This window comes from Ptiloglossa arizonensis, chromosome 4 (genome assembly GCF_051014685.1).
Source record: "Ptiloglossa arizonensis isolate GNS036 chromosome 4, iyPtiAriz1_principal, whole genome shotgun sequence".
Lineage (NCBI taxonomy): Eukaryota > Metazoa > Arthropoda > Insecta > Hymenoptera > Colletidae > Ptiloglossa > Ptiloglossa arizonensis.
Genome location: NC_135051.1, coordinates 28,093,016 through 28,116,056, shown reverse-complemented (window position 1 = coordinate 28,116,056; position 23,041 = coordinate 28,093,016). Strand labels below are relative to the sequence as shown.

General features: G+C 40.3%; 3 protein-coding genes across 11 annotated transcripts; 1 reads left to right on the top strand and 2 right to left on the bottom strand.

Annotated features, from left to right (window-relative positions):
- Positions 1-16: 16 nt before the first annotated feature.
- On the top strand, positions 17-2,445 carry Xbp1 (X box binding protein 1). Its single transcript, XM_076310196.1, is given in 4 exon segments — positions 17-542; positions 650-905; positions 908-1,150; positions 1,420-2,445. Coding segments are annotated over 4 exon segments (1,389 nt in total). The 5' UTR covers positions 17-273; the 3' UTR covers positions 2,041-2,445.
- Positions 2,446-2,887: 442 nt separating this feature from the next.
- On the bottom strand, positions 2,888-20,117 carry Pax (paxillin). Of its 9 annotated transcripts, none has more exons than XM_076310188.1 (11): positions 19,375-19,390; positions 18,012-18,114; positions 12,543-12,694; positions 7,044-7,197; positions 6,744-6,873; positions 6,420-6,621; positions 5,496-5,813; positions 5,234-5,407; positions 4,912-5,142; positions 3,537-3,657; positions 2,888-3,448 (listed from the first exon to the last, which is right to left on the bottom strand). In XM_076310188.1, the coding sequence occupies exons 2-11, from the start codon at positions 18,103-18,105 to the stop codon at positions 3,303-3,305; spliced, it is 1,722 nt and encodes a 573-aa protein (XP_076166303.1). In that variant the 5' UTR covers positions 18,106-18,114; positions 19,375-19,390; the 3' UTR covers positions 2,888-3,302. The 9 variants fall into 9 exon arrangements, with proteins under 9 accessions (XP_076166303.1, XP_076166299.1, XP_076166301.1 ...); XM_076310184.1 differs by lacking the exon at positions 19,375-19,390 and adding an exon at positions 19,232-19,347; XM_076310186.1 differs by lacking the exon at positions 19,375-19,390 and adding an exon at positions 19,265-19,345.
- Positions 20,118-20,262: 145 nt separating this feature from the next.
- LOC143146172 (RING-type E3 ubiquitin-protein ligase PPIL2) lies at positions 20,263-22,953 on the bottom strand. Its single transcript, XM_076310195.1, has 9 exons — positions 22,620-22,953; positions 22,163-22,529; positions 21,920-22,085; positions 21,690-21,838; positions 21,506-21,629; positions 21,294-21,442; positions 21,074-21,225; positions 20,656-20,991; positions 20,263-20,582 (listed from the first exon to the last, which is right to left on the bottom strand). Exons 1-9 carry the CDS (start codon positions 22,649-22,651, stop codon positions 20,495-20,497), a joined length of 1,563 nt encoding a protein of 520 aa, XP_076166310.1. The 5' UTR covers positions 22,652-22,953; the 3' UTR covers positions 20,263-20,494.
- Positions 22,954-23,041: the final 88 nt, after the last annotated feature.

Sequence of the window (23,041 nt, the reverse complement as noted above, 5' to 3'; positions counted from 1 at the left end):
CCACATGTAACGTTCATGCTGTCGACCAGTCACGTTAAAGTCTGGTGCAAGCCATATGTCTAGAATGTTCTTCGACCGATCAAATGCTGCAGTCCGTCAGTTTGATTGCATCAGGTAGAAAGTACAGACGCAAAATTTCTTTTCGACGAGTGTTATGTATCGGATTAGTCGTTGCCCGAGACTTCAAGGAATGAGAACGTGTAGAAGCAGCAACGCTGCAGTGAATTTCTGAAACAAGTGACAGCAAGTGCATTCTGTACTGTATGGCAGATTATGAGCGGATCGAAGAGTGTTATCATCACGCTATCTAAGGGCTTGTCTAGGACGCCTGGCGTTATTTCCAACAAAAAATTATCGCAATCTTTGGCGAAATTTAATTTTACTACCTCTTTATTGACCGACAAGTTGAAGATGGATGCGAAGAGAATCACTAAACACGAAGAGATTCAGGACGAGAGCATATTGTTCAAGACGGACGTATGCATTCGCGGAAAGAAACGACGATTGGATCACTTAACATGGGAAGAGAAACTACAACGAAAGTATGTTGACGACGATGTTGATTAAGAAATTCTTAATTCGATGCGAGAATGTTACAAAAAATGTAGTCATTAAATATAATATTTCAATCATCGATTTTATTCTATAGGAAACTAAAAAATAGGGTAGCGGCTCAGACTTCTCGGGATCGTAAGAAGGCAAAACTCGACGAATTAGAAGAGACTGTTAGATCCTTGAGGGAACAAAACGAATTGTTGACGCAAGAGTGCACTATGTTAAGGTCACAAAACGAATTATTGGTCACGGAAACGAAACGGTTGAGAAAAGAGAGAGATACGAAGAATGCCGAAGAATCGATCTGCTCGATGTGTCAGAGTCGTGTCGGCTGTGCTGTGTCCTCACTGGGATCTACAGTGTCCCCCACATACCCTCTGCAGCAGGGTGGAACAACACAGCTGGCACCGTCCCTGACGCTAACACCAGGAGCAGCAACTCTTCTGAAGATTCTGACCATTTACCTCCTCTTGAAGAACTATTTGGTGACCTCCAAGGGGACGATTACATCAAACGACTTGAAGAACTTGCAGAAAGCCTTCTGCGAGAGGTTACCGCAGAAGTGGAAGCAAATCCTCATAGAACAAACGAACAAGTGAGTATTTCACTATTATCGTACAAATTTGTACGAGTACATTGAGTTACGTGGTACCTTTTGCAAAACAATATTTTAATCTTTTCTATATTACAGGAACGAATGAATTGTTAGATAGAGCGAGAAAATTAAACAAACTTATTACGCTTGTGCACTCGAATGTACACCTTTCGACTATCGCGAACATTTCATTCGTTTCTAAAGTAATATTGTTCATTTACAACTCAGTCTTCTCTTCATTAACGACATACTAATTGTATCTTGCATAGGTGTCAGTCAAGGAAAATACCATTGAGAAATGTGACCATTCGAAAGGAGTGGTGGGGCAGACATCAAAAAATGTGGAAACCAGTAGAACCTCTAGAAGCATGAGCACGTATCAATCGTGGCAACCTGTTTCCAGCACAGTTACTACACCTTGTATCGTGAACACAAGCACACCAGTACCAATAAAATCGGAAATCGAAGTAAAACAAGAAGTCGATACGCACGATTTGGAGACCGTTTACGGCACTTACGACGAAACTACCAATTCCATAACGATTATTTATCCAGGGGACGAAAGCAGCGTGGGTATCGAGGAGTGCGTGCAAGAAGTGAGCACAGACGGTGCTTGCTCAACCGAGGATTCGTCTTATTTCCCGCCCAATCATTATTCGAATCAATTTTCACCGTCCTACACGTGCACGGATTCTATGTCACCGGCAAGCATACATTCCGAAGACACGGATACTGGTTTCGTACAAACGAAATTAGATTCCAACGCGTCCGACTGTGGATACGAGTCGCATGGTTCTCCGACGCCCGATATACGCAATGAAAAAAATACAGTAGCTCTGTCAGATCTTTGGCACGAAAGTTTTTCCGAATTATTCCCTACGTTAGCCTGACAATTTCGTTAACATAAAGTGAAAAAAATTGGATCGACTCTGTTGTGTCTGTGATACATTTAAAACGAGCTTAAGGATGCCAAGCATCTACTTTCGATCAATTACTTGACTCGAGACTTATCCGTGTCACGTGTTTTAAAACGAGAAAATGCGGCACAAATCGTAACACTGATAGCACGCGCGTACAATTAAATGTAGAATTATATACGTATTTTTATTCGTAATGTTAAGTTTAATTTATAAAAGATCACCCACTTTTTTTAATTCGCCGTAAAAGTTTTGTAGACACGTTTATTCGAAACAATAGAATGTTAATGTATATAATATTTATTGAATGTTTACTAGTAAGGTAACAACTGGAGTATTGCTGTGCAACAGTATGCCAAATAAATATAAAAAGTTTAATTCTCTTCGTTTATTTTTCATTATTTATATACCATAGAGGGAGTACTCGGAAACAGTTTTGTTTCGGAGAAACCGACGTATATCGAAGATATTCAATTTGATATTTTCACGGCTTCTACATTATGAAGTTGTGAAATACTTTGTTTTTGATTATTTTAGTAGACTTACGAACTTATCGTGTATTTTCTATGCGTATCTAACGTAAACTCGGTAAATAATAATCTCAATACGATATAGAAACAAACACGGACCGATGAAGTTGACCCTCGCAATATGTGTTCCAGTTGGAAATATAAATATTCTATAATCGTGTGTATCAAATTTAACGCAATAGTCGGGGTTATTTAATATTATTCTGATTTTGTATAAATATTTTTTTCACGTAGCAGTTATTTCATTCGGATATAACTCCTTAACGGATAGATTATTAGTAAAAACAAGCTACTAATTAGCACCTTTTATTAATTCTTAGATCATACGGTCAATGTAAAGTACGTGATATAAAATACTCCTGAAAATATTAGCAACAAGTCCTTATTAAGGACAATGGAAGATAACGATGACTGCGAATACCCTATTACCTTATTCTTATGATAGAATACATAACGATACGTAGATATATTAATTGAATTGTCGCACCACTGAACGTCAATGTTCGGGAAAATCTGAAAAGGCTGTTGTGAGTCGTAACAACAAGCGTATATCGTAAAGTACATATTGTTTCGTACGATTAAAGCGATTACGTGCTCTTTGCACATGGAATACATACGACCAGCCTGCAATATTGTAAATGATATCGAGCGAAACAGCTTGTTATTTGTTATTATGTTACAAATTCGAATACTTTCTGGTGGATCTTAACCAAACAGTTTGTCAAAGCACCCGTGGCAATACGGTTTGTCGTTTTGCTCCTTGAAGGTACCTTTATTCAATTGTTTTAAGCAGAATGCGCACACAAAATGCTCTGGATGGAACTTTCGGAACATCGCGGTTATACAACGACCTGAAATAACAACGTTTATTAATACCCAAGTATCGTTGAAATTCAACGATATCGTAAATATTGGAAATGCAAAAGAATGTACGAAAACCTGTAATCGGCTTGTGACATCCCGCGCACAGGGAACCTCTCTTAGCGTGATAATGGGTTTCACAATACGGTAAACCTTCGTGGTCAAAGAACGAGCCTCCTTGGAACTTTTGTCTACAGTCCTGTAAATGGAAAAAAAAAGGGCCTATCTCAGCTAAGAAAGTTTAAAAATTGCGCACACTCATTGGATGTGACCGTGAAACGTAAATAAGAAGTGTAAGGTGGTTACTAATAAATTGCTATCCATCGGTTTCGTATTCGTTTATGGAAGTATTCTGCAGCAGAACGATTCCAATGTAGAAAAACAGTCGCGAGCATTGCAAACTAGAATCACGTACACGCGTATGCATATAGAATCGTGTAGAAGCTACCCTTTTACCTTATCAATGTCTAAAATCTATGCAAAATCTGCGACAACGATTTGAAACAGTTTTACGTCGTGACAATCATCGTTTAAATGACATATAACGATGGCGTCTAGCCAGAATCGTTCTCGACAAAGACACGTGGCAAGAGCAGCATCAGAGTCAGCGAAGGCTAACTCTTGTGTCGTGTATGTTTTCGTTTCAATTTTATTTTTCATTTTTTCCCAGTTTATTTTTATTCGTCATACAATACTAGCAACTGTTATCAAAGCTCGCACGATCGATCGTTAATTACGATTAATTTCCTAGGTTGAAAAAATTTTATCCAAATTTGAAATTAATTCCGATATTCGAACAAATTTCGCGATAGAACACTATTGACTCTCAAGAATGCCCTAATTGTTACTCTTGTGTATTGTACATCTATCCGCGTGTTCGTGTATGTACGCATGTGTGTGTGTGTGTGTGTGTGTGTGTGTGTGTGTGCGCGTGCGCGTGCCCGCGTGTGCGTGCACTGGTGTACGTGTGTGTGTGTGTGTGGGTGAGTGGGTGGATGTATACGCAATCAATGAGAATTTCGAAGTGGAATACATAAACACGACGACGAAGTTTCGTCGGTTTATTTCTCCATTGGACCGCCTAAAAATCACCTATTAAAAAAACCGGGTGGGGGAACAGGTTCCGCATTCATGGAGCCTGACAGCATACACAGTGGGGACAATAGGGCTTTTTACATATGAAATTGAAACAACGCAACGCGCGGCTGCCGCGTTGTTTATGCTTCCTCCTCTTCCTCTTCCTCGTCATCGTCAACGCCGACACATTTCGGGCAAACGGGTTTGCCCTCCATGGCGTAAAACGATTTCCCAGAGACCGGCTTCTTGCAATCCTGTAAGTTTTCCAAGATTTAAGGCTATCTGTCGTTTCAAGCGTTCGGCCAATAATCCAATCTTCGAGCTGCAAACGAAACGAACACGTTACACGATTAACGTTCCATAAATCCGAACCTACCCTGCAGACGAAACAGTCGGGATGCCATTGGCTGTTCAGGGCGGATATGTAATTCTCCATGATGGCGCGATTGCAGCCACCGCATTTCGGAGCGAACATATCGAAATAGTCCTCCCTGCAGTAAGGTTTCCCGTCCCGCTCGTGGAACCCTTCCTCGCCGAATTGTTTGCCGCACTGAGCGCAGAAGAAGTGCTCCGTGTGCCAAGTTTTCTCCAGGGCGGTTACGCATTTCTGAAAATAACAATGGAACGCGTAACACGGTCGACTTATTCGGGTAGACCGAGTGGTTCTTTGGGACGCGATAGTCGCGCAACGGTCTTACGTCCAGAATGGGGCCGTTGCAGTAAGCGCAACGTGGCGAGAAAAGATTGTGGTAGTCGGACTCGCAGTAAGGTTGGCCCTCCCTCTCGAAGAAATTCCGCGTGCCCAGCTCCTGATTACAGTGGGTGCACGTGAAGTGTTCCGGATGCCATGTTTTTCCCAGAGCGGTGATCACCTGAAAGAAGAAAGAGATAAAAAGGCACGTAGTTTCTACCGGTTAACGCGCGATATCCGCCAATGGTTCACAGAGGGGTTCTATTTACTTGTCCCACGATAGGTTTCTCGCAGGCGCTGCAACATCCCTTCTGAGTAGTGTTTACACCTTGACGACTCATGTCCGCTTGGAGGTTCCCTAGCATAGAATCCAATTGATTCTGTTTGGTCTGAGTAGTCGTCGGTTGCGGTGGATAAGGCTCTCCGAGTTGCTGTTGATAGTGATGGGTGGTGTGCGTTTCCGTAATGTGAATGCGCGTCTGCGTGCCCTCGGGTGGCAGCGGGCTCTGGGAGCTCTTGGTAGCTTTGTTGGGTTTCGCGTACGGAGAGTCGGTCACCGTTTGATGTTGATGCGAACCGCTATTGATCTGTAAAACGTAGGACGTAAGGGGGCCCGGTGTTTAACAGTGAGAAAATATCTTTAAATTCATTGGAACGAACCGAGGTAAAGAGGAAGTAGAAGGAGTTTGTTAGCGTTTGCTCGAAGTTACGGGAAGATGGGAAACTGGGGAAAATATCGGCGAGCGAGTTAGAGTATCGAGGACGTTAAGCCTCGGAATGTCAAGGTACCGATAATCGAAGAATCTTAAAGGAGCCGCGAGAGTCGACCGATGTCGAATGGCACAGGCGAGTTTGCAGACTGGCTGAAAGCTTTGAGAGATTTTGTGGATCACTATTAACCCCCACCTTCTATATTTTCCCTCCCCGATGCCACGGAAAATCGGAGGAGACGCCGAAGGAGAGAGAGGGAGGAGTAGACTGACGGTCGACTGGGTGGTGAGATGGCGGAATGGAAGTTATTTTGGTAACCTAGGGAGCCAAGAATGGGCAGGAGTAGTTTTAACGGCGCTGTTTTCTCATTCTATAGTGGCTTTAATAGTAAGCAAACATTACAAAAGCTTATTGCACCCGTGTCCATTAATCGGGTGTCCAGCGATTACGCAATCGAGATTCGTAAAAGATTCGAATTGTACCTTAAACTCGGAGAGAGAAGCCATCAGATCGTCGAGCTCCTTGGTAGCGTTGCTCGCCGTATGACCGTTGGTATACCCTCTTTGCACCTCGCTGCGATTCAACGATCCGTGCTGCCTGGAAGGATAACCGTCGTAGACCGGTTGGATCTCGGTGGAAGTTTCCTGAATGGTAACCTTAACCCTTCCGTCGGAAGGGTAATCCCTAACCAAGAAAATCGTGGTTAAACTCGATTCGATCGAGGATTTACTTAGTCGCCACTCCGTTCGAGTAGTCCGAGTATTCGAGAGTAGGTAGTCTTCGTTGGTAGGAATCAAAAGGCTCACCCGTTCGGCACCGCGGTGCTCAGCTCCTCGAGCAACGAGTCGACGGTGGGCCTCGAAGCTGACATGCTACTCGGGGAACGAAGCATCGGACTAGAGTCTCCATTCATTCCTCCCGAGGACACGCGATTCTCTAAGATCATCGATATTTCAAAGTCAACTTTAACTCGACGCAGCCACCTCGCGTTCTCTAACCTCTCATCGAGAATTGATTAACCTCGTCTGATAACCGCAGATCGAGTGGATCGCGACTCGTCGATAGACCATTTCGCGAAACGAATAGAAAAAACTACGGATGCTGACCTTTTTCCTGATAATGCGCATTGTAGCGAGCGTTGCTCAGATCTTGGAGCAGGGTGTCCAGCTCCGAGAGGTTGTTGTTCAGAGAGGGCATTTTCCCGCCGGAGCTGCTTTTGGCGATGGTCTCTTCGATGGCCTCGCGATTCTGGTAAGTCGGCTGCAACAAGCCATCCCGACGCAAACGGTCGTTAACGAATAACCAGCTAGTTGGAAAAATGTTTAACGAATCGAACAAATCTTCCGTACAATCGAACCCCTATATTCCTCTTTGTTTCGTTTCTCCCCTCGATACACGCGGTATCATTTCCATTGTATCGTTAACAATTTCAACGTGTCCAACGGTCCAGCAATCCAGAGGCCCAACAGTTAAGAGGTTCGTTCTCGAAAAAACGACATCGACAGTTCTCCTTTCGAACGAAATCGATCCGCGATAAAACCTTTATCGTCCGAAAACGAATATCTTCGATACGGTCCCGTATCCGTGATCTAACGTTAACTTTTCCCCCCTTCCCGGTGTACCGTTTCATTCGTCCGTTTATCCGTTCCATTTACAGCAACGTAAATAATTACGGTAATAAATGGTAATATTTTACAAGGACCGACTAATTATCCGTCGTCGAGCGAGTCTCGTAAATTTAGATGCGTCCGAGTCTCTCTGTACGCGCACGAAGAGATAAAAGAAAAAGAATGCGAGCGCTATTGGCGTCTCGGTTGGTGAAAAAACGCTTCGAACGCTCTGCCAAGTTCTCGCGAAAGCACATTATTTCAAAACATGATGTCACTAGACGCCGCACGGCTTTTGTAAATACATTATCGATCAGGTGGACGGGTGCGGAGGACAAGGCGTCATACACTTTTAATAGAAACCTGCCCGCCAAACGGACATCGGGAGATTTTCGCGGCGTTCGTTGCAAAATCCTCGCGACGAATCGTTTCGGACTTGCTCCGTCCCGGTACTTATCGGGGCAAACTGCGGGTCCAACCGGCGGAAACGCGAGGAGGACAATCGAATCCATCTCGCGCGAACGCGATCTCGATCTCGATCCTCGGCTTCGGTTAATTAACCGCCGAAAGCGTGCTCGAGTACGGTTTCGGGCAACGACCAGCGACCAATGGGGTTCGAGGATATAAAGATTTCGCGATAACGCGGCACGACGATACACCCCGATATGATCGAAACTAGGTTGCTCGGTGAGTTGTCGGTCCAAAAATATCCATAGGCGAAACATGTCACGGCGGTGGGTACATCGAATCCTGCGAGCACCCTGGTTAAAATCTCTCGCGCGATTTCGTTCTTCGAATCTCGAATCGTACCCTGCGGCGCGTTTGGCGTTTCAAGGTTGCGCCGGATCAAAAAATAAACACGGGCCTGTAAACGCGCAATCCGATAAATCGTGGGTTCACCGATGAGATGGAAGTCGATCGAATTTCCTGCACGTCGAGTGCCTTACAAAGAGGAAGATTACAAGAATACACCAATTGTTACAACACCGTGTATAATTGCGTAACACAGACGGTGGTGTAAAGGCTCGGCTGTTACAAAGCCTAACCTACATACATGCGCGCATATGTATTGTATACATTTCCGCTTAACGGTAACGAACACGATGATCGATAAAACGAAACAAAATAAAATATTAATAATAGCCGTCCAACGAAGAAGACACGGAATTTCAAAAGAATTTAGTCGGTACAAGAGAGTTTAAATGGTTCGGGATAAATGTTTTCGTTTCGCTCGTTTCAAAGCGATATACTATACGTATAGCCGAAGCGAGATAGCGGAGAGTGAACGAGTATCATCGGGTAAAAGATTGAAATAGCGGGGCGCGGCCTATGAGAAAGAACTCCGTGGAACTTGACGGAGCGAAAGATAGAATTGAACAGATGGGATTACGTTGGACTCGTTAACGTGGAAATTCGGAATTCGAGTGTATCGTACAAGGTAAATGGAAAGTGTATCGGAATGGAAGATACGTTACACCGAGCGACGAGTCGTAAGATCCATGTTTGGGTAGCCATCGAGTCGGCCGAATTCGTAGCGAAGGGAAGCGATACGATCGTACTTACGAGAGGAAAAAGAGAAACGGAAACGGGAAGATCGGCAGACAAAATTCAAGTAACCGAACAGAGTACGGAGACAGAGAGGGAGAGAGGGAGAGCGCGCAAGTTTTCGGTGGCAGAGAAGACGAGAAGCGGAATCGAGAACAATATCGAGAACTTTCAAAGACGGAATATACGATCGTGACTCGTTTCGATAGAAACAGACGATACGCGCGTGTGTACGTTGAAGAAACGTAACGAAGAAACAAGAAAGAGACGATTTGAGAACATTTACGAGAAACGAACCTCTATGTTCGTGATTTATCGAAGCGAACCGATTCGATCTCGTATATTACGAAAGCGGGAGCGATTAGGATCGAAGGTCGAGCGATTGCGCGTGATTGTACAGCCCGAACTCGGGCTTCCAAAAGTCGAAAAATTGAATCGAATAAAAACGTTCTCGATCGAACACGAGGGCGTGCACTGTGTACGCGCGGTATACGCGACGTCCTCGAATATCGTTTTCGTTCCGTACCAATTTCGAATCGAAGGGAAAACTCGATGGGCCCGACCTTCGATAACGTCCACGATCCATCGTCGACCGTTTTCTTCGATTTTTAAACGTCCGAAACGTTGAAATTCTCGACGCTCGACGTTCGACGTTTGGCGACGAAAGGTGTCACGATACCGTGGATCGTTCCAAGAAGAGTAACGCGACACGAATGTCGCCGTTTATGATTTACGCCAAGAACGTTCGTCAAACCATGAAAGCAATTATCCCGGCGGACGCGACAAGCGGTGCGCGTAGTATTTCTCGCGAACCTAGTCGACGTTCGTTTTTCCAAGGATTTTTCAACAGGAACGTACTACCTTTCGGGAAAAATCAAAGCATCGGAGATGTTCGAAAAGACATTCGAAAAGCATCTGACCGAGACCGTGTCTACTTCTTGAGAAACGTTCCAGGTTCGAGTAAAAGTATACAAAAGATTTATTCGAGAAAAAATCTCTACCGTATCTACTCTACAATAATCGATCGTGTTCGATGACCGGAAAGCGAACGAGTTTTATTAAACGCTTTGCAATCGAACGTTCGGAAGAATTGTTCAGCATTCGGTGAATATATCTAGTTTGAATCAGGGGTCGGCAACCTTGTTCCGGAGCGAGTGGCCGTGTCTGTGAGCGAATGCCGGGTTAGATTTATCTATCCATAGTCGAGAAACCGATCTAGCGAACACGAATCTCCGTACTCGTTGAAAAATTATCGAAAGATCTGCTGAAAATCTGTACGACTTTGTACGGATGTACGGATCGTAGGTCGCCGAACCCCGTTTTAAATATTGCTCCACGATGCTAATTCTTCGCGATCGATACTCGCGCTCCGAGGCTCGGAGTGTGTCTCGTACGATTTATTCGTACACCGAAAAATTCTCGTCCCACGCATCTTCTTTTCGTATCTTTATTAGCGACGAACACACTCGAGTAATCTCCCGTTTATCTTAGATTGCCCACCCGGTCTATGTATGGGCCAAGTTCGCGCTTGTATCTGTATCTTGTGCGTTGTATCTTTTCTTTTTAAATAATTGCGCGCGTTGGGTACCCTTCGGCGTGAAATGTACCAATAACGACACAGTTGTTTCTCGCGATGACTTCCCGACACTCGGGCAACGTCGATTGTTGTGCAACGAAGGAGCGTTTAAAACGATCGAACGAGACGTTGGACACGAAGAGAAGAGTTTCGGATGAAGTTGTATTTTCTAGTAACGTATCGGTTTTGGCAGTTTCCACTGTGCATTTGGCTCGCACGAGTCCGCGTTCCACGCGAAGCGGGAAATTTTTACGGCCGTGGTCGAACGCTCGAAAACCTGAATAATAGATAAACATCGGTCGTTTCTAGGCAGAACGATCGATAGCGCAGCGGAGAACGTAACAGGTGTTTCACGGGAAACGATCGATCAAAGTTTAAACTCGCTTCTCCTTCGAGTACTTTATTTTATCCGTCCGAAATGAAACGTAATCGCCAAAGACCTCGGAGAGTTAGGACACGAACGTCTCGATGTATCCGTGTTTCTTTTCGAGTCTCTTTTCCGTTCGTTTCAATGACAACTCCACCGGGTATTTTTAACGCCCGAGTCCTCCCAAATGAGCCAAAAATTCGTTCACGTATGTACAATATTTAAGATCGCGAAGAATAGATTTTTGGTAATAAGTCAATTTCGCTCGAGAAGATCGAACGTTTCTCGTTAATGGTCTTTGATCGAAACGGGCGACAAGGAATTCGACGCCATTCGTCATCGTGACGGAACATACTTCACGGTCGATTAAGCGGGGAAAAGCGAATCGGTGACGAGGCTCGAATCCAAGTTCAAATATTGTAAAATTCATCGTTGATAATTCCGTTCCGAACGAAACAAAGTTCCTCGATTCGAAACTTTGAAATCGTCGTCGCACGCGAGATACGGTGAATACGAATCGAATACGGGTAACCCGAACCTACTTTTCTCCGTATATCCGTGCGTTTTTTTCACGCACCTAAGATTTTTTCCGGCTCGGCGACGCAATCGTGGCTCTAGAAGCAATATCGATTCTAATTTTAACCTATCTCTTGCGTCATCTACGCGTAGTCTGGAATGTATCTATTTTGCACGGTACTTGGTTGCGCGAGCCGGCCTCGATTTCCTCTGAAATTGGAAGAAAACGACGGATTTTATTTTCGAACGCGTAGGAGTAGCGATGACTCGAGTCGACGTTGCAAACGAGTGCACGCGGCGCTCTTTCTACGGACGACGCTAAAAATATTTTTGCAAGATCGATACGAAGTAAGGACAAAAATACGAGTTTCGCAGAAGAAAAACAATCGGGAAGCCTACTTACTCGTACGCGCGATACATTTTCGCGATTTCCGCGGATATTTCCGAGTAGGCGTTTTGCGACCGATCGCATTATTTCGAGACGTTATGGAAAATCGAGCGAAGGTCACCGCGAGATTTAAAACGGTCCCGCGAACAACGCAAAGCGTAAAGAGCGAACTACGTGTCACCTTCGCCATCTATCCCAGGACGCTACACTTTGTACGTATAACCGAGAACTCCAGACATCCGTCGATAAAACGCTGCGACATCGGAGAGAAGCTGATTCCCAAAATTGATTCGACGAAAAGAATTTATCGTTGTATTTCATGATAATCGAACGTTTATCGTTTTTACCGACACTTACGTTTTTCCAACCCGCTACGACGCAGTGGAGATACACGTCGCACTAAGTTTTTCAAAAACACAACCGTCGAAAACTGTTTCCCGCGCGCGGTATACGGTACGTTTTAAGCAACGATTTAATCGCGTTCGTTCGTTCGTTATCGTCGGTGACTAACTTTTAGTAAACGGACCATTGGCGTAAGCTGCGCGGTGCGATGAAATTTCTGGTGTTCGATCGTTGGTTAGTAAAACGTAAACAAAATCTACATACCGATTGTGGCGGAAGAGGAGAAGTTCGATTATCATACGGTCTGTACGCAATCGTTCGTGCGCCGTTCAATGATCCATAACCAGGAGTCGCGTTACTACCGACATGATTTCCTTCCGACGACACGGTATTTTGTAGGTCTGCCAATAGCGCATCTGAAATCAGTAAATTCGACGCTACGATTATTTCTAACGATCTCGAGAAGATTTAATCGAACGAATGATCTTTTCGTCGAGACTCGTAAAAGTATTCTTTATTATTTAAGAGCGAGAAACGAAAGTCTGTGACCCATTTACGCAATAATATCGTCTTATCCTAACAGGTGTCTCGCAATTCCGCAATTGTTCCAAATTTATCAATTCTCGAATCGCTGTATTTATAAATAGCGTCGTACGTATAACTCTCGACAAACATTAACGTTTATACATTGTCAATTGTGCTACGATAATGTACTTTAGTAATATATAAGAATATACATATACTACATATATAATATATACATATCCAAATATTTTTTCTTACCCCTTAACCTGTTAATGTAGTTTATATTCTATGATCGATATTTGTTTAGGTATTAGATGCGATATATAGTTTCCTCGAAGCAAAGAAACACTTTCCCTCTCAGTTTTCAATTAGAATTGTGCTCCGATCGGAAATTTTCAAAACGACAATCGTGTTGGCGTTATCGTTGCAACGAAACTATACGTATATTCGTAAACATTTCCAATACCTTGCGACGGTGAAACGAAAAAATAAAACGAACGATGACGCGGGAGCATTGTCTAGCGAGCAAAGCTTCGCGATTGATACAGAAGGTGGCCCTAGCGACGCAAACATTTACCGAGGCTAAGAAGATTTCTCTCCGTTTTCTCGGTGTTGTACACTTCGTACAGATTGTCGATTTCGGTGCGAGACTCGCATCCTGCTTCCATCGCGAGTCGAACCGCGTGACACACCCACTATTTCGAGCACGTCGAACTTCCGAATTCGTTACGGATTTCCGGTTGAATCAAAACCACGAGCAAGATATTTACGAAATCGTTGTTACGAGAAACGTCGAAATGCCAGTCCGATGTACGGTCTAACAAACGAATTTGAATAGCATTGTCACGATCGACGATAACGTACACTCGTGCGCATTTGAAAATTTTTAAGACTTTCGCGATAACGAATACGTTGGACGTCCGTGTCCGTGAAAAATGTTCATAGAACGAACGATAAAATCGTACTTTTGCGTCGATAAGGACCCGCGAGAGAACGAACAATGTCACGTGCCGATCGTAATATCGAAAGGATTCGTACGCGTGAACGCGTTAGGTATGATCGACAAAACGGTACTGATTGTCGATAAAGTTCTCGGTAAAGTGACCGGCTTCGTGGCCGGAGGATAGCAGCCTGGAGGAGGCAAGCTGGCCTGGAGAAGGAGAAGGAACAGGAGATGGAGGGAGTATTCTCATAACAAGGGAAGTAGAAACACGATGCTTCTTCGAGGCAAAGGAAAAGCAGCCTAGTCGGGTTTACGGACTGGGCTACGAAGAAACGCGTCGCATCGGAACCTGTGTGCACAGTAAGCCCGAATCGAGCAACTACAGGCGGTTTTTCGTAGAATTGGTAGCATTCCCTGAATCGTGTTAAATGATCGCACGGGGTTATTCCACGAAATTCGCGAGAAGCTAGAACCAACGTAATAGTGTTTTTAATTCGTTGTTCACGATACGAGCCGTTATTCGATCGATAAAACAGATTGTCAAATAGTTTGACGTACATTTTACGTCTTTTCTCTCGGGTGTTCCGGTGATTCTCGTTCGATTCGGGCAGAGGTGGTTCTCTTAAAAACAAACGCTCGTACTATCCTATTCTATATGCAGAACGAGTCGAATGAACAGTGATCGTGCGCTTGAATGACACGCAACGTTGGTAAGCAACCTGTCGACCGAGCTTCCTCGAATCTATTTTGTACTGCTGAATCATACGCGATCAATTCGGACATCAATATTTTGCGCGATACGCGTAACGCACTCTCGTTGTAAACAACCGAAGCCTTAGACACCTGATAACGGTGCACCATGGTCGATAAATTGTGCGAAAGAATTGCAACTCGAATCTAACCCTAGTACAAATCTAAAGCGGATGATCGCAATGGATGAATGCGCCTGATACGAAAAGCAAAGGTTTTCGGGTTTTGTTGTCATTTTGGCAGACCAACGACACGATTGTATTTTGAAAGTCGAACATATCGGTTCATCGATCGATGTCGTCGATGCAGAGACCGACCACGTTAGTAATTTACTTACTGATGTACTGTTCCCAACGTGAGTGTTTTTGAATAGTGGCCAAACGAACCGGTGTGATCGGTGATACAGGTCTCATAATGTCTGTCGTATTACCACGCTCTCGGTAGTACGGCATCAAATTCTATCCAAACAAACAGCACGAATTTTATTCGCTCGAGTTAAGAGCCTGAACGAAAATATGTACTTCCAAACGACACTTTCAACTATTCAAGTCTCGAAATCACCAGACACTGATTTCCGTGGGTCTTATGGCCGTAGATATAAACACAGAGGAAGGTTAACGACGATTACGAGATCGCAATTTGAACGGACGAAACGTTAAAAATAAATATCATTCGTTGCCAATTACATTTACTACGGACTTCGCGTAGAATCGAAAAACCACGGCGATGAAGATTTCGATTGTGTGCATCGAACGAATCTCGATAGATTCGCAAAGAAAAAAGAATACGATTATAGAGAAATATAAGAACGAGATGGAATCATCTCGTGCCAGCTTAAACGAAGAGAAACCATTTAAGGAAAAGCAACAACGGTTACGAAACGAATAACTAGCGATAATTTGAAATTAGAAAACTTCTCGGTATCCTGTCACGTGTATAGTAAGTATCGAAAGTAAATAAACGCTAGTAGATTATCGACAGAAGCGACACGTACATACAATGTAGATATGTGCTACGGGATCAGATAGAACTGACAGCACACGTGTTGTTTCTCGGGCTGCATCTAGAGGAATCTGTGTTACGTGAATTCATCTCCCTCCTTCCCTTTGTTCCTGTTCGTAACTCCCTCTCGTCAACTTTGTTAGAGAGACAGTATTATAGATACTTGTGTCTCGAATCCGAAAAGTTTCGCTACGTTAACCAAAAGTAAAAATCACGAATCATTTGAAACCACGAGTGTAAATCTCGATCAACGAACAGTTCGTGCAAATGCAGCGGTTCCAGTTGAATCCACTGGCACGGTACGTCGAACGAACACGTAGGAAATCGAATCGCGCAATCTCGTGCCCGATATGGATGCGCGTAGATCAGTCGACGTTCGATCAAGGAAGAAGCGATGGATGCCTATGCATGTTTACCTTCGATCGCTAAATGATCTTCGATAATTTACGGTATCCGTGCACGTCTAAAAAAAGACTGGTTTCAACAGTATGGTTCACAACGATTAAAAGCGCGGTGTACAGCGACAGAAAACTTTTAGAACAGGGTACATGTACAGGTACACAAACTACACGACCTTAAACAAATGTTATCATTCGAGAAAGGAAAGTCGATCGAGAACGAACCTAGGAAATTGTTTCAAGAATTATTCTCCAATGCAGCACTGTTTAAAAATAGTTGTAAACAATTTTGTAACGACCACCGATTTTTCTTAATCACTTTGCAATTATATTTACGATCGTCGCAAAATGGGAGAGTATGACAAACTACCACATCTTTTTTTTCGTTACAAATCGATCGTGACGAATAAACATTACTATATTTGGACTTATCCGTCGTATTTGATGTTCGAAATGAACTCGATTTGTCGAGCCACAGACGCTTGCGGTATTGTTTTTTCATTCGACAAAAATAAATCATGGTAACGTGTTACGTATAGGTCTTATTGTTAGTTTTCACAATATATTTACTGTATTTACTTGATCGCGATTTTAACTATGGCTCAAGTAGTATGTCTAGAAGTAACAAGACTTCAAAATGAGACACAATGGGGCTTCAAACATTTCACCTAAGAAATTAAGAGGAAATCTATGCAATAGAAAAAAACTAGTTCGTAAGATAACTTTCCTCGATTTTATGATAAATAGTGACAATATTCCGCATTCAAAAAATCACACCTAATTATTTTTCTATAAAAATTTAAATTAGAAAAAATGGATGGAATCTGAATATTATTATTATTATTATTATTATTATTATTATTATTATTATTATTATGTAAAATTGACAATGAAAGTTTCTGTCGATAATGTTGAATTCTCCTATCGATAAAGTAACACTCTACCTTAGAATCGATATTAATATGATCTAATAGATGGCACAACTTCAAGAATCAGATCATATTTTCAATTCAAACTTCGATCGATACGTAGAGATCAAGTCGGCTACCACATACTTTTAAGTATACATTTCCATAAAGAGATCGTCGGTAAATAATGACTTCAACAATTATTTCAGAAGGTTTAGTGTCAAGGCAACCCACGTTGTAGGTGAAAGGTATTCAAAAAAAAAAAAAAAAAATCGCGCGAACTGTTGTAATATGAGTCATCCTTTTGGACAGGATTTAATGTGCAGCTTGAGATAATTTGCAAAGTAGTATATTATTTATTCTGAAATTATTATTAAACTGCATATTGAACACAGATACAGACACACATTTAATGTATATATTTAATATACATATATAAATTTTGTAACGCATGTTTCAAATAATAAATTTTGTATAGCCATTATCAATGAGACAACATGCACACAAACATAATCGTTTTATAAATCACATAATTACGTAAATTTCAATGTTAGTTTTCCTGTTAACCTTTGAAAATATGCCAGAAGTATAATTTCAACAGCGGTTCAAGAGCATTTACTCTCGGTGCGAATAGATAATAGAATTAGATAGGCGTTTAAGTAATGATAGGTTGCAGTGATTCAAAGGTTGTCATATTACTGAACTTTAAAAATATTGTACCGCCAGATTCGTAACTGAATTAATAAATACGCGTAGTATTAAAAGGATGCGTAAAAGACGCCCAATTAACTTGCTTAATTTTAAATGTTGCGACGCGCGTTCCAAACCAACAAAAAAAGAATTCCCATCACGAGCAATTGATCTTAATTTAAAAGTCCGTCACTATACATTATCGCGCACAAAAGTCACGCGAGCGTGAAACATGCAAGCAAATACGAATCTACATAGACGAAGTATGCAGTAAAAAGTGTTTCGATATTATTTTCAGAAAAGAATGGTTATCGAGATTAATTTCTAATTCATATTTCTGACCGATATTCTCATTACGTATGTAAAGAGGACACGTAAATGCAGTCACGCATTCGCAATCATAAGAATCAAATCATCCAACGTTCGTTGTCTTTCGTATTTTTGTATCTAAAAATATAATTGTGTGTGAAAATTCAGCAAAAATATTGAACATAAAAATGAATGATCTCAAACTCACATCCAGGTGACGAACCCTTTTTGACGGTGATTTTGTAGGGTTGATAGATAGCGCCTGGATCTACTTTTCCATACATTGATCGATCCATCGCCATACTCTTTTTCTGTTAACGTACCACTTAAAAATTATCGCACCGATATCCATTAACTTTTTTTCACACGCGCAAAACCACAAATTCGTCGCGTACATGTACACGCATACAAATACGTATACTATTATGCAGCACTTTTACCGCGGCAATGCTTCTCGTCGCGGTCTATCGCGAGCGACCGAGCTGTGTAGACGATCGATCGATGACAGAGGTAGGGGAAGGGGGGTTGAAGCACACACCGAACGGCCACTTGTTGAATGCCGTCTGCGAATTTTATACGTATAAGCGTATGCGAGTACATTGGTCGTTAGTCTATTTATTCATAAAAAAGATACATATTACTCGACGAACAGTGGTTACATTCGATCGATCGTTATTTCGGTGAGATGTTTCATTGTTCACGTTCACTTTTACATAGTTTCTCATAATACCCGCGGTTAGATTTTATGTATTTGCGCACCCATGTGCTAATCTAACGTTGAACTTTATGCAAGAAGGAGCATACGTTCCTTGTGTCTTGATAGGGTTACCGTTCGTTGAAATACGACGACAACACGAAGCACGACTATACGATGGGCCGTGCTTGACCAAGAAAAAGTAACAAGTTCAAACGTACAAGTATGTTTCAAGCGTTCGCCCGCATCTGCGGCCCGTCGATTCTCTTCCCCACATAGCCGAAAACACGAGGCACCCGCCGTCGCAAAATACACTAAAAATACGTAGAATCGTTGGCACGCAGCACCTCGGAGTACACTTCCCGATATTACGCACAACTTAAGAACAATTTTTCCGGTATAGCTCATCGATCACAATATATACATACGTTTATTTTAGTTCTTGATGGATTTCTTTCTGATCGATGACTTTTAAATAAAATATAAAATCAAAATTTGAAATTTCACGTTAGATTAAAACGTTAGAAGATTTTGATATTACTCGTAATTAAGTTTCAATTATCAGTTCCGTAATATTTGAATCAAAACTTGAAAACGATATACGTTTCAGAATTACGGTAAGTTTACCTTGAAATAACGATCGATCGAATAAATTGGTAACACTCGTTACGAGCGAACTCTGACTCCAAAGAAGATATAAATAAATCTGGTATAAATCCACTGTGTAAACGTACACACGATCGTAACGAATTTGTAATACATCTTACAACGAACAATAAACTGTTACTGCCAAAAGTAATAACTGATATTTCGGAAGAATTTAAATCGAACATTCAATTTAAGAAACAAATTAATTTGACACTAAGGAGAGGAATACCAAGCAACTAAAGCACAACGAGAGTCGAACTTAGTTTGCAACGAACGTAACGGTGAGGCAACGGAGATGTCACCATGGAAATTGAGATAATAGTTACACGCTTGCATTTCCCTAGTTTTTTTTAAAACTTCATAATGTGCCATCTGGATTTCTTAATTAAACACAAAGCTAATCAATTTTAAAACAAATTCTACGCACTCACACAATTCATGACAACGACAATTATCGTACCCTTTCACAACTAATCTTACATTACCTGTACTTTTAATGTTCGGTGACTAACTTTCATGAATAATTCTTGTTCATTATGCATTTGGTAAATATTATGATGTCGATAAATAAATAAAAATTAATCCGTCAATGTTGCGCTTACGAAATTTCAAGTTATAAACAAAGGGATGTTACACAAATATTTGTTTAGAAATTTTTCGAAACCTTTTTAAAAATATATGGTAATAAGAAATTGAAATAAAACGTATGTAACGTAATAATACAAATACTATAGGTGTGTATACGTATGCATCGAATATTGTGACGATTTTGACAGAGTAATTTGAATTTAAGGTTAGATTATGAATTGGTGTGATTAATTTCAAACTTACTTACCTAAATCATCCATGCTCAATATATATTAACCGTGTAAGCACTGTTACACAAATTATATTCAAACTTCAACGATTTTGATACGAAACGGTAACAAAACACGTTAAAACCGGAGACCCAACTTGTCCGGGTTGGGCAAACTAAATATCAAATATGGAGAACCGATCCTCAACAACCAACTTCCAGTAATCTTGTCTAACCTTTACGCCATGCGATATATTCCCGCTCAATTTAAATAAAATACTAAAATACAACTTTTATACTAATCAAGCCAATAGAAATCAAAGATTTATATTACTTTTATTAATAGTGTGGAGCAATATTTACACTTAACTTATTTATATTTATTTAGATGTATTTGTATCACACATGTTTTTCATGTACATTTTTTAAACAGTAACAGAAATAACAAAAATTTGTAAACAATAGTTTAATAATTGTACAATTTGCAACATAATTGTTAAAATATTTTAGAATTGCTCAAAAAAATTTTAAATAATTCAAATTCATACATATTCTACCAAGAAGAAAAGTCATTAAATGAGTTTGCCATGACTTTTTTCTTTTTAACCACAGACTCGATATTGAACTCCCCCTTTTCCATTCTGTAAACAAACTTAAATAATTAATACCATCAAATTTTGTATACTTATAATGCTACATATAATTTGACATTACTTGTTCTCCCCTTGATTTATTCTGATGTATTTTCCGACACCTGATCGATATACTTTCAACTCATTTTTCTCTGTATTATCAATGGATTTATTTTTCGCTGCTTCTCGTGCTAATCGCTCTGCTTCAGCCGCACGCTCTGCAATCAATTGCTCGTCAGCTTCTTGAAATGGATCGACAAAAACTTGAGCTTTTTGTATTATTATATCTTCTATTGGTCTATCCTTGTTGTCTACTTCAACTCTTTCAATGGCATTTAATGTTTCTAGTCCACCTACTATTTTTCCAAGGATGGTATGTTTGCGATCCAGATGTCTACATGATCGAAATGTAATGAAGCTATAATCCAAAAAAATATAATATAATTATATACTAATATAACTGTATTTTTAAGTGTATAAATATGTAATAATATATATACAACTGAGATCCGTTTGTATTTGGTCCAGAATTCGCCATTGATAGAATTCCTCTCCCTTGGTGAACTAAATTTGGTTTGAATTCATCTTCAAATTTTTTACCCCAAATAGATGTTCCTCCATTACCAGTGTTTGTAGGATCACCTCCTTGTATCTAAATAAATTGGTATTAATTTTGATATTGTTCACAATTTTTACATGAAAAACAATTATTACGTATACCATGAAATTCCGTATAGACCTATGAAACTTTGTTCCATCGTAATACCCATTCTGACAATGTTTTATAAAATTTTCACAAGTTTTTGGAACAAGATCACAGTGAAGTTCCAAATTTAAAGCACCATAATTTGTAACAATTCTTACGTATCCTGAAAAAAAAGTATTACATAGTTAAATTAAAAATGAAGAAATACAATGTACAAATTGTTTACCTTTCTTTTTAACTCTCTCGTATCGTACCAAATCTTCTGCAATAACTGCTGCTTGATGCCTAGTTTCTGTAGGCATTACTGTTGAAGTAAACCCAGCTGCTACATCACCAGTAGAATAATGGGCCTACACATAAATCACACTTTATTATATTAAAACAGAAGACACTCATATTTATATACATACAGCATTAAATTTATCTGCTTTTGGTTTACAAATTTCATTTCTGATTTCAGCTTGTTTATAATCTCTATCCAATTCAGCTAAAATTTCTTTTGTTTCCATAGATACAGTTTTCAATTTTGCATTTGGATTATTTCGTTCCTTTATAGTTTCTGAAATATTATTTTTAATTTTAATTCGTGCAAAGTTATCGAAATAAAATAAATTTTAATGATTCAAATATGGAATATTGCCTTCATCTTCAACTCTTATATTATTTTTAATATGATGAAAAGTAGATAAATTAAATTTTGTTGCATAATTTGGATCTTGAATTGTAATGATGTCCTTCCTTGTGAAAGGTTGATCGTTCACTAAATCCTTCCAATTACGTGTCTTTATATTCAATTGCTCTACTGCCTAAAAGAGCAATGACAATAAATTAAACAATTTCTAATAATTATCTATAAAAAATTAAGAATCATTTTTATATATACCTCATATGAGAATACATTTCCAGTTGTTTCAATAGCAACAATGTGAGAATGCTTAGTAAATAGTTTAAACAGTACTGGGCAATGATATTGTCCTTCCATATTTTTAAAAAAGTTAAGTTTTATTAAAGTCTTTGGATCTAATGACTTTCCTGTAACTGGATTATGCTTGTATCTTTTTATATATTCTAATAACGCTTCTAGTTCAAAAATATTTCCTTGTGGATCACAGTAAGGATGTTCGAAAGGTTGCAAAGTTAAACAACAATGATCATAAGGCAAACGACGGAATGTTGTATCTTCACTTGATTCAGAAGTTCCTGCTTTTCTTCCACCATACAATGTTGTCCATTCCGTGTATGTTAGATACCTATAAAGATCATAAATCCATATTTAAAAAAAAAAACAATTTTAGAAATAATTTTTGTGTTATAACCTAAGTAACACTTTTGCAGCTCACATTTTATCTTTTTGATGTTGACGTTTACCCATTTTGACTATTTATTTAATGCTCCGCTTATAAAAATAACAAAATGACGTTTATTATTTCAGTAATATAGCTCAATGGTATTACTGAACATTTGTTATTCTCACTCTTTCATAAAGTATTTTGTACTGTTCCTCCTAGTTTATACCGGAAAATCTCAAGTCAAGAGAACGCAACACTGTCACTGCTACTATATGTGTATAGTTTCGCCCTATAAATATGGCCACCGTCTTAGACTACCATCTATTAGTAAAGCAGAGAAGTTGCATTTCATCCAAAATTTACCAAATGACATCCAATTAGCGCGGCAACTTCAAATTTTAGTTACGTAACATTAATATTAAATATGAACTTGTGTATACCGTTTATATCTCACTGTGTGCTATGTTTCGGTT

What these genes read in the sequence shown, in the direction of transcription:
- Pax (XM_076310184.1), bottom strand. Translation starts at nt 19,330, where the DNA reads ATGTTCGATTTAAATTCTTCCGAAATATCAGTTATTACTTTTGGCAGT. An exon ending in CTTCTCTCTCCGAGTTTAAG is followed by an intron (nt 5,814 to 6,419) that starts GTACAATTCGAA and finishes TACGTTTTACAG; the next exon opens with ATCAATAGCGGTTCGCATCA. An exon ending in AGAAACCTATCGTGGGACAA is followed by an intron (nt 5,408 to 5,495) that starts GTAAATAGAACC and finishes TTCTTCTTTCAG; the next exon opens with GTGATCACCGCTCTGGGAAA.
- LOC143146172 (XM_076310195.1), bottom strand. Translation starts at nt 22,651, where the DNA reads ATGGGTAAACGTCAACATCAAAAAGATAAAAT. An exon ending in TATAAGAGTTGAAGATGAAG is followed by an intron (nt 21,839 to 21,919) that starts GCAATATTCCAT and finishes ATAATATTTCAG; the next exon opens with AAACTATAAAGGAACGAAAT. An exon ending in ATAAATCAAGGGGAGAACAA is followed by an intron (nt 20,583 to 20,655) that starts GTAATGTCAAAT and finishes GTTTGTTTACAG; the next exon opens with AATGGAAAAGGGGGAGTTCA.